At 37.3% G+C, this 11,589-nt stretch overlaps 1 protein-coding gene across 3 annotated transcripts in view; it reads left to right on the forward strand.

Moving 5' to 3' along the window:
• KLHDC1 (kelch domain containing 1) overlaps positions 1–10,388 on the forward strand; it is a 40,303-nt gene extending 29,915 nt beyond the window's left edge. For 2 of the 3 annotated variants that reach the window (XM_005211706.5, XM_024997696.2), the window contains 3 exons: positions 2,848–2,932; positions 4,743–4,795; positions 7,206–10,388. In XM_005211706.5, the coding sequence (XP_005211763.1) occupies positions 2,848–2,932; positions 4,743–4,795; positions 7,206–7,392 (325 nt within the window). In that variant the 3' untranslated portion in view covers positions 7,393–10,388. The remainder of the gene's footprint in view (positions 1–2,847; positions 2,933–4,742; positions 4,796–7,205) is intronic. The other variant, NM_001192897.2, reaches the window with a different exon arrangement.
• The last annotated feature ends 1,201 nt before the right edge of the window (positions 10,389–11,589 follow it).

The following is an 11,589-nucleotide window of genomic DNA, read 5'->3' on the forward strand; positions in this document are numbered from 1 at the left end:
CTCCTGTTTAATATTTAAATCCTTAATGAGTAATTAGAGCCATACAACTGTTATCAGTAAAATACTAGTTAGAACTGAGCTATGTGAAGAGATTTCTTTGAACTCAACTGATGTGTCATGTAAATCATATGCTTTATTAGAATGTTTAGGTGATAAGTTTAGAGCAGCTGTGAGAGGACAGAAACTATCAGTCTATAGAAAAAACATCAGGTTGCAAGCTAGATGTCACCAAAATCAAGGCAGGAAAGGCTTTCCAGTATTCCGAGATGATGAAGTCCAGGCCAGAGTTCCCCTCAGGCAGATAAGACAGAGGCAGATCTATCTTCAGGTTACAAGGTGAGGAGGAGAACAGGTGGGATACAGTTTATTGTAAGGAGAACATACATAAGTGTATATATACTAATTGTTTTTATGAAAGTAAGAATGTACTTAACATCAAAATGTATTTTGTGCAAACTTTTCCAAGTTATAATCTGAAAGGTAAGCTGCCTAATCCTCCTCTTGTAATGCTACAGAAAGGTTTCTTAACTTTGTTATTACTGACATTTTGGACCAAATTATTCTTTGTTGTTAGGGGTGTCCTGTGCATTTTAGGATATTTAGAAGCATCTCTGGCCTTTATATAATAGATGCCAGTGGTGTTGTGCCCACTCCCTCTTGCCACACATACCTGGTATTATAACAATCAAATATCTCCAGATATTGTCAGATGTCCCCTTGGGGGCAAAATTGACCCTGGTTGAGAACCACTGTCCTACAGTCTAGCACACTCTTCACTAGGTCTCACTTTAGATAAACTATGCTTAATAGCCATCTATGTAATCATATCAGATCATCTATATAGGTGGCTATCAGCAAGGTCCCTTTTCTGTTTCTGTAAAAGATGTCCAGTAAAGAGTTGCTATGTAGAGCCTTGAGCACTGTTGGATCCCATGAGTATTGCCAAGGTTACACATGGCTTTCTCTTCTCAAAATTAAGCTGTTCCTTCCTGTGAGGGCTGTCTCCTTTGCTCAGTCCCTCCTCAAAACCCTGTCCCCAATCCTACAACATAATCTGCGTGTTGCTGAAGATCTATACAATTTATATTCTAACATACAAGTTGGAGAATTGGGCAGAGTATTTCCCAAACAGAATTTCTAATGACTCAGTTCTGTTCTGAGTTCCAAGTGCATTAGTCCTTAAACGTGTCATGATTGTTTGAGAAAACTATTTTAACAAATTGTACACAATCCCACTGTTTGCACTTGTGGAAATTAAATAAAAAGAATTAATGTACTAAAAATAGTTGTGTGGTAATAAAAGACATGTTGGGAGGCATCTGTTGCTTCAGCAATTTGGTCTGTTAAGGAAAGCAATCAATTACTCTCAGAAACAAAGTAATGACTTTGTGAAACTTTTCATTTATTTTCTAAAAGTGAGAAATTATGTGTACTGTTTTCTGAGAGTTAGACCCCCAGAAACATTGAATTTTATAAAAACGTAACATTGCTTTTGGTAAATAATATGAAATCATACATGAATATGAGCTATCAAGCCATTTCCAAAACAACATTAGATGCTCTAGCTCTTTCTGAAATAATTTGTGTATTGAGTTAATGATGCTCATATTTTGTGTTTGCTTTTGTTAGTCAGAAGTTTTTGAGCACCTACTGGATGCAGAAAACCTTATTAAGCATTTTTAAGGAGAACATAAAATTAGATTACCCAAATTCCAGTGGTGTGCTGGTACATAGTTAACAACTGCTCTCCAAGAAAAACAAAACCAAAAAAAATCCTAATTTGCTGATTTCCACTGTGGCCAACATATCATTGAACATGGAGTTGACAGGCACCACTGGCTTTACCCATGGGGCACACTACTGGGGCCATTTTTGACCTTAAAGACTTTATAGAGTTTTTGTTGGGGGTTAGAAAACAAATTACATCAAACAATTGAAGTAGTAGATAGAGCAGTTTGTCTTCAAATGTAAGTTAAGATATTATAAAATAAGCACATAAATGTTGAAAGGTGCTGAGCAGGGAGGGTAACAGAGCCAATTTGGGTGGTCTTTGGAATGCTTCCTGGGGATTTTGAGCCTGTTTTTAGGCTCTGAGAGAATGACTTCTCATTCTAAACCTAAGATACAGGGTGAACCAAAGCCTAGAAAGAGATATAAGCTTTTCTCTTAGGGGACACAAATGAATGAACTTGGCTGAAGTTGGAGGGAGGGGTCATTTGTGAAAAGAAAGGAATTACAATTTATCAGAAAAAGAAATAGCTGTTGATCATAAATTTTAGGCTAAGAACAATGGCACAGATGCTTCCTGATCAGGAAATATCCATGTTTAAAAACAATAAATATTTGAAATATATTATTTATCAGCTCTATGTAGCTGGAAGAGATTAGAGACAGACAAATGAGGAACATGTTATGGTATTCTGTACCCAAAGTGATTAATGTGACAATGTAAAGAGAATGATGAGAATAGCGCCATGGCAGATAGCAATAAGAAAACTGTTTATGGAATAGGCTGGTCAGTTCTTTTTAAAATTGTTTTATTTTGTGATACTATTTATGAGATAAAGAGGTTAGAAAAAAGTTGAAGGATATAATATGAAAGAGTTATTGGGAGTCATCTCTTTCATTGAAATAATGTGATTTAATGAAACCTAGAACTTAAGTCTCTAATGATTCCAGAGGAATCTTTAAAATCTAACCTCTTTGAGGATATGGCACAGGCTTACGTTCAATCATGCCTCTTTTGAAATAGATTCAGTTTTAGAGTGTTCACTTTAAAATTGATTTATATGTGATGTACAGCTTCTTCCTTGATAGTATGTCACTGTTTATAATTTTCAATCACAGGTTATGGCACACAGCCTGTTTGGGAAAAGAAAATGAAATAATGGTATTTGGCGGGAGCAAAGATGATTTACTTTCCTTGGATACAGTAAGAAATTTTCATATCTAAATATTTTCTCTGAGTAATTGTTTTATTGAAGCTAAATGGCTGTTCAAAAAGATTATTGATATTCTCACATTGAAAAATATGGAAGGGCACAAAATGTTACACCGTTGTATGATTAATCTCCAGAATGAGTGACTTTTGTGAAGCATTTCAGGATATTTGGAGTTGATAAATCAAAATAGGTCTATTAACATTAGTCAAGTTATTAAGAAGAGCTTTAAAAAGATGACTCTTCCTTTTCTCTTTGACCCTTCCCATAGTCTGGGTATTTATAATTTTATCAAATTAAAATATTTTTAAAATATTTGTAAACATGAAAAGAATACATATAATGTATATGTAAACTACTAAGTATAAGTACTCTCGAAATTTGCTACCTAACTTAATAACTGGAACATTATCAACGCTAGCTTTTCCCTTCATGAGGAAACTACTTTGAAATGTTTATATTTTATTTCTATTTTATGTTCCCTTTGCCACTGCTTTATCCACCCCTGTTTTACAATTGAGTTTAGTTAAAGCATTCTTATTTTAAAATCTGATAAAACTTAAGTCAAAGGAATAAATGAGTAGATTTTGTAGTTTGTGTGGCTCAGCTGTTAAAGAATCTGCCTGCAATGTGAGAGACTTGGGTTCGATCCTGGGTTGGGAGGATCCTCTGGAGAAGGGAAAGGCTACCCACCCAAGTATTCTGGCCTGGAGAATCCCATGGACTGTGTAGTCCATGGGGTCGGAAAGAGTTGGACTTGACTTTCACTTTTCACTTTGGAAAGTATTTTCCTTTCCCTCCTAGCACCCTGGGAAATTCAGAGAGATGGGCACAGTCTGTACATGATGGACCAGGAGCTCAGGATTGCTTGCTCTGGTTTGCATCAGGTGCTGGGGAATGGCTGACGCTGGGAGCTGGCAGGGGTGGGCTACTCTTGAGCCAGAGCCCGCCCCCAAGAGCCCCAGTGCCCTCTCACGTCTTCAGGCATTGTTTTCTCCAGAGTTGCTCCCACAGAGTGGCAAGCCCTGAAATAAGGTGGCTTTTCTCCTGGGAATTTGGTTTACTGTAAGGTTCTGGGGCCTCCAAATCAAATGTTAGGTATAGTGAAAGTTTTAGAACTTTCTTTGGCTAAGAACTCAGTGCTTTAATAAAAGATTAAAACCACAACTTTACCTTTATTTAAAAAGCAAATTTTTTGGTTTGTCTTTGTTTTCTTGGCACTAGAAATCTCTATTTATTTAGGATACAAACTTTATCATTAACATATGAATTCTGATTAAAATCATGATCATAAATTGTGAAATTCTAAAGACCTATTTGAAAGGATAAGAAAAATGTTTGCTGACTCCTCCCCATTAACTTTTAGATGAGAGAGTCATTATCCAAAAAATCATCCAAATCTGTGATTTTCAAATTAGGAATTCCCAGGGAATCTATCACCTGGAAAAGGGAGACAGAATAAAGAGATTTTAAAATGAGTCATGTGGAAAAAAAGTTCTGCTTAAAAGACAAAAAACTTGAAGACCACTACCATTCTCATTTTGAAACCATGTTCTAAGAAAAAAACATTTGCAGTTATATAGGCTGTGCTTAGTTAAAAGTTGGGTCACTGAAAAAATTGTAACCATACACCCAGAGTTTGTATAGCTAGGCAGGTATGTATATATTTGTGTGTGTGTGACTAGAGATTTATTTGCTGCTTTACATGATTTCTTCTACATTTATAAAATAGAAATACTCAGTTATTAATGTTATTGTTATTTTTATTAAAAATCTTGATAACTCCTTTTTTATGTTGATTAGGGTCATTGTAATGATTTATTGATCTTTCAAACACAGCCTTATTCATTACTCAGGTAAGAAAATTCATTACTTTACAATATATATGTTATTAATATATGATCATTTCTTTCTTCTTCCTTTTTGGGAAGTGTTACAATATTTTTCAAGTAGTTTATCACTTGAATTTAAGTTTACAGCTGCCTAAGAGTATAACCAAATTTGTAATGATGAACCATACGCCAGTGTAATTTCTAAAAATTAAAATATACAGTGTAGTCACATTTTTGTTTCTAAAATTGAATTTAGTTCATGTAGGAGTATTAAACATAGTCTATTTCCTTGATTCTAGGCCCAACTTTTTCATATTTTAACTTTTCTGAAATCAGAGTGTATTATACTAGAGTATAATATCAGAGTGTCTAATACTAGACACATATATGTGCGTCTCAGTTAGTATATAGAATTTCTCTTTTAACCCCAAAGTTGTTGTTTAGTTATTGGTGTGACTTTGTGGGTCAGCTCTGCCCAGGAAGAGTTTTGAGAGTAAGCAGGGGGCCAACAACGGAGCATTAAGAACTCATAGCATTTGAGGCAGAAGACAAGGAGGCACAAGAGAGTGAGCAGAGTTAAAGATGAAGCAGGAGGTAACAGAGCGCAGAAACTGAGCGGGGAGATCACTGCAGATGGCGCATCTGCCCACTGTGAGGAGGTCACGGAGCATCTGGGTCGGCAAGTGCCGTGGAGTGTGGCGGTACTAAGACGTCGTTGGTACCGTAAGGGGGAAGCCAGGATAACTTCTGGGGGTGAGCACCACAACCAGAGGAGTGAGGGTATTTGTTTCCATGATTATGGGAGAAGCCATCAGCGAGTCAGCTATTGGAAACACAATAAATGAAGGGCAAATGAATGGAGCAGGCTCTTGAGATTTTAGCAAGAGGTAATAGAATTATCCCTTGACTGGAGGAAGAGTACTTTTAAAATAATGGGGAAAGGAGGAAATATAGCTATAAAAATAGGTGGCTTTGTTGGTTGGGGCAGGGCACGGAGGAGGTTTTGGCTGACAGCGAGGTTGTCTGACGAGGAGGAGGAGAGGCAAGGCTATGAACTTAAGAGTTGTGAGGGTGTGCCACAGCTGCTGAGGAGACGGTGAGCAGATGCTGACGAGGGATGTATTAACACAGCATTGTCCTGCTGAGCACTCAGGGGGCTCAGCTGAGATGGAGCAGAATCTGTATGCCACACCCACAGAAACGTGGTTTTCTCCAGCATGAAGCAGCCAGGTTGTAAGTGCAGAAAGGAGATGGCTGGCTGAGTTTAGCCAGGATGGTATAAACAGAGTGACAGTGGAGAAAGAAAGAGATTGTTGGCAAGAGAATGAAGAATGAAGTGCATCTGGATAGGAAAATGCACATGGATAAACTGTGAAATGAATATGGACAGGCTGGTTAGGGAAGAAAGTTACAACCGGACGGGTGTTATTATTTGGAGATCTGGAAAGAGTCAAAGGAGGAAAGGGGTATAAAAGTTAAAAGAATATAAGGTTGTGGTCCAAGAGGAGGAGAGAAGTTTAAGATTTCAGAGGTGAACTGTCCAGAGTGAAGTCATAAGAGTAAAAAGGGTTTTCCACAGAGATGTTAAAATCAGTCTAGGGACAAGACTGTGATGAGCCCAGGGCCAAAGTCCTCAGCAGTGGGGGGAAATGAGCAGGAGGTTAACAGATGGCAGCACCGGAGGGTGAAATGATTGCAGCCTGGAAGCAGGAGGGAGGAGCAGGGAGAATGCATACTAGTTATCTGCTATAAAAATGGAAATGAGGGGACATTTGTTCCCTTTTCTCAAGGAGGCTGCGCAGAAGGCAGTTTTCTTAGATTTCACTTAAAACAAGGACAGAAAGTCAGAGGAAGCAGGAGTGTCTGTGGACACAACTGGTGTTCCAAAAAGCACAAAGCAAAGCTTTGTAAGGGGAGATAAGCAGTGATGGGGAAGATGAAGCAGTATCGGACACTGGATATGCCTGCCTTTGAGGTTGAGACTCAGCTTGGCTGTTAGTCAGGCCAGTGAAGTCATTTCTGGAGGTGGGTGCAGGCTGCAGGGAGGGTCGGGTTACAGTGAATGAAATGGCTGCAAAGTGTTGCATCTCAGGGTGATGGAGAAGACAGTTCTCAGAGAAGAGTAAATGGTTATTGGGCTGGAAGAATACGTGAAACGGGGTCTGCTTCAGACTAACATGCTTCGAAATTAAGTCTGAATCTTTTTTACTTAAAGAACAGTATGCACGGTAAGTTGTAACTGGATTTTGGTCAGAGACAGGCACTGTGCTGCTATAAAAATACACAAGTAATGTGGCGCTCTGGAAAGAACAAGAGTACAAAGGGAGTACATAATCCTGTGAGATTTGTATAATTTTAGTTTTATAATACTTGCCTATAAATATTTTATAAGTTCAGGTTCAAAAGTAATAATTCTGTTATGTTTGGCTTACAGGTTATGCCTTGACTGCATTGGTAAAAATGCTATAATTTTAGAAAGTCAGATATCTTTATTACCTCCTAAACTTCTCCAACAAGTACTCAAAAAAATAACATTTTGGACTGCAGCTAATCACCGGGAAGAACAAAGAGCCCAAAAAGAAGAAACAGAAAATAAATATCAGTGGATCAGTAGCAATTAAGTTGTTATATATGCTTTATGTTTAATATGTTTAAACATTTTAATCAGACTGTATATTTACCCCCCAAATTGGAAGCTTTATTTAGAAGATAAAATCTGAAACAGAAATTCTATGTTAAAGTGATTGTATGGCATGAGATATATGGGAAGAAGATGTTAATGGCAGATATTTATATTTGTAAATTAATTTAATTGTAAGTTGCAGGAAAAAAATCTACTTTCTGAAAATAAGTACAATTGTCAGAGACTTTAACTCACTGTGTCCTCTTTACAGGAAAGATTATACAAATTTGAGAAGAATAAGAAATTACCCCCAAGGACTTAGGGATTCTCCAATATAAAGACAAATAGTTGTATAAAAACACCTCATGTCAGCTTTCAGAAAGAATAGATTTTTCTCAAGTCACTTTAAAGTCACCTAAAGTTTCCCATTAAGTAATTCAGTTATTTAAAGAACTTCTCCTTAAATAACTAATGTAACTGGCCAAAACAAGAAAATAGGCAGGCACTGGTATGGGATTAAATACTGAACTCCTTTTAGCATTTATCTAGTAAAGTATTCTTGGTCGTCTTTATTTGAGTAGGGAAATGAATGTCTTCAATTGTCTTTCTGTCACCTCTAAGTTGTTAGATTGTCCCATTTTTTCTGTATATATAAAGACAATGTTTGAAAGTGTTAGAGATTTATCATACAGGGTTTGACATATTGAGAGGCAGTATAGTTATTAACTTTTGATACACCTTAAAATACATTTTGTCTTGGGGACATACTTATAAAAAGTAACCTTCAGTAAATTATGAAATGGGATGATAATCTAGTAATTTATCTTTCTAGAAACTCATTTTGGCCCACACCATTCTACAGAGTTGGTGCTCAAGACCCAGGATATTCAAAATACCTTGTCTTCCCATTTCTTTTCAGTATTAACTCCCTATAAAGAAATGGAACATGAATATTTATCTTTGTAGTCCTTAAATAGTACTTTTGCCATAATTAAGAAGTTCTTCATATATCACAGTCATATCCATCCATTGGATTACTAATAACAAGGAATTACTGAAAACTCGGTGTATAAAATTACTCTCTACCGTACTACCATGCAAGTTGGCTCTGCAATTTAAAATGTTAAATGTATTTCTATATTGAAGTAAATGTGTAATTTATAATGAAAATTACAGTAGTTTGTAGATCTTCTTGAATTTGAGAGATATATTTTATATATATATGTACTGTATTTTGGATGTGTAAAAGTTCTATTTATGTATTGAAATATTTTGTGTTTGCATTTTATTATACAAACTATATAGAATTACTATTTTCCTAGTTTTGTTAGTGTGAACCAGTCATTAGAATTAATTGTGCAAACAATACTTCAGCATAAGTTTTCATTTCTGCTTACTATTTTTAGGCTGAATAACAGACTTAGAAAGTGAGTCTCACAGGTAATACAGGTCTTAGAAGTAATTATTTTATTACTATGAACTTTAATATCAGCAGTCTATAAGGAAAAACTATCTAAATCTATTAGATAGTGATAAATGACAGAGTGGGATGACCTCTTAAATGGTTTCTGAATTATTTCAATACCTTCTCTAGCCTCTTAGAAAAGCACTTCTGTTTATAAATGGCTTACCTAAACATTAAAAGTTATATTAGCCCCTCAAAACACACACAAAAATACACACACTTGTGTTGTTAGATTAGCCCCTCAAAACACACAAAAACACACACACTTGTGTTAAGAGGATGAAAATCTATATATTATCTTTGGCACACAAAACTGGAGCTCTTCTTATTTGCCTGATTATGCTGAACTACTTCAGAAAGTTATGTTCTGAGGTAGCCCCATGGTACGAGTGGTAGGGAATTCTAATCTGATCTTCAATTTCCAAAACTTGCCTTAAAGCAGGGCTTCCCTACTACTAAGAGATATAGAAATTCTGGGAGCTGGCAAAACCAGTTTTGAAAATCCCTAGTCAAGCAGTATTCATTCCTCATTCTTACCTCTTACGGTTTACAGTCAACTCTTGTGTTGTTGACCTGTATAGGAGCCCAAGGCAACATCAGCCTCATAACTTTAAACCCTCCCTTATGGATTCTCTGTTTGAAAGATGGGTCTAGAAGGTTGACTTTTTCTTTTTCCAGGTGGTTCACAAAATAGGTTTCCAGTCTGATTTTCAAGGAAAAAGAATTTCTGGCCATCTTAATTATGTATATCAGAATATTCTTCCAGTTGTCAGGAAGGATTCTTTTGAGGTATTATCATTTTTAGAATGATACGGTAAATGGCATATCAAAATTAGTATCTTTTCCAAGTAGTGTCTTTGCAAAAACACCTTTAAAAATTATTAGCCTCTTGATAGCTTAAAAATATTCTTTAGAACTTCATACTGCCAACCCAGAAACAAAGTGATGTTTTCACAAATACATTATTTATATGTATGTATGTGTGTGAGAGAAATAATACAAACTCAATAAAGTAGAATGATTTTCATGGAAGTACATACTGTTTGAAAAAGTAAAATTTTGATTTCAGAACACTTCAAAGGAAAAGAAACAATTTTAAGAATTCCCATTTTTTGGTGCCTGTTTTTCCACTGTATTAATATTGTGATTCTATTGGAATTTCCAGCTTGATGAAGTTACCATGTGGTTCAGCATGTGGGTTCAGCAAGAACATTTTCTAAATCACCCACGTAATGGACTGAATGTTTATATCCCCACAAAATTCATATATTGAAACCCTAATCCCCAGTGCGATGGTTTTTGGAGGTGGGGTATTTGGGAGGCAGTTAGGTTAAGATGAGGTCATAAGGATGGGGACCGGTGATGGATTAGTGGAAGAGACCAGAGCTCTCCTTCTATGTCCCTTCCCTATGAGAAAGTAGCCCACTGCAAGGCAGAAGAGGGCCCTCACTAAGTACCAAGTCTGTCTGTACCTTGATCTTAGACTTCCTAGCTTCTAGAACTGTGAGAAATAAATGTTGTTTAACCCATCCAGTCTGTGGTATTTTGTTATGGTTGCCTGAGCTAAGACAAACCTGAAGTCCACAGTTTACCTCAGGGTTCATTCTTGGTGGTGTATGTTTTATAGGCTTAGACAAATGTGTAGTAACATGTATCTGCCTTTATAGTAACATAGAAACTAAACGCTGCTCTAAAAATCCTCTGTGTTCTGCCCATTTATTCCTCCCTCCCCACTAAGCCCTGGCAGCCATAGATATCTTACTGTTTTTATATTTTTGCCTTTTTCATGTTATACAGTTAGAATTATACAGTATGTACCCTTTTTAGATTGACTTATTTCATTAGTAATATGCATTTGGGCTTCCCTGGTAGCTCAGATGGTAAAGAATCTGCCTGCAATGTGGGAGATCCGTGTTCAATCTCTGAGTTGGGAAGATCCCCTGGAGAAGGAAATGGCAACCCACTCCAGTATTCTTGCCTGGAAAATCCCATGGACAGAGGAGCCTGGCGGGCTACGGTCCATGGGGTTGCAAAGCGTCGGACACGACAATACGCACTTAAGTTTCCTCCATGTCTTCTCATGGCTTGAAAAAAAATGGCTCATTTTCCAGTACTGAATAATACTCCATTGTCTCAGTGTTTTACAAGTGAGGAATCAAATTTAGATCACGATAATTCTTAATTTTCTCTTGATCTAATTGAAAAAAGTCATATAAAATGTAAGCTAAAATAGTGTCTGTGAACAGGATTCACTTTCCTCCCTGAAGGCCTGGGAGGTGAAGATTTCTGAAACACTTTTTAAGCACAATTTTCCAAACTGGGTGGAGGATGCACCACTGAATTAAAATTTCTGCTGGACCAAAAGAGCTTATCGAGAAGAGTCGTCATGAACCGATCAGCAGGCACATCGGGGAGCCACGCAGTCCCGGAGCTGCCTCGCACACACAGCGGCGCCTCCGCCCGGAAGCCGCCCAGCAATTGCGGCTGGGGCCACCTGGGACCACGCGTGAGGGTAGTGATGCCACCCCCATCCACTGTCCTGGGAAAGACAGGGCACCGACTCTGGAGACCCTGAAACCTGAAACTTACTAGCTGAGCAATTTGCTAGCCCTTTCTGGGCTGTGAACATCCTTCAGTCAGACAAGACCTTCTTTTTTTGACAGAGTCTGGCTAATTCAGCATCTCCTCGTAATGAAGGGAGGCTCGGAGGTGCTTGGAAGTGCCTTTAGC

Source organism: Bos taurus, chromosome 10 (assembly GCF_002263795.3).
Source record: "Bos taurus isolate L1 Dominette 01449 registration number 42190680 breed Hereford chromosome 10, ARS-UCD2.0, whole genome shotgun sequence".
Classification (NCBI taxonomy): Eukaryota; Metazoa; Chordata; class Mammalia; order Artiodactyla; family Bovidae; genus Bos; species Bos taurus.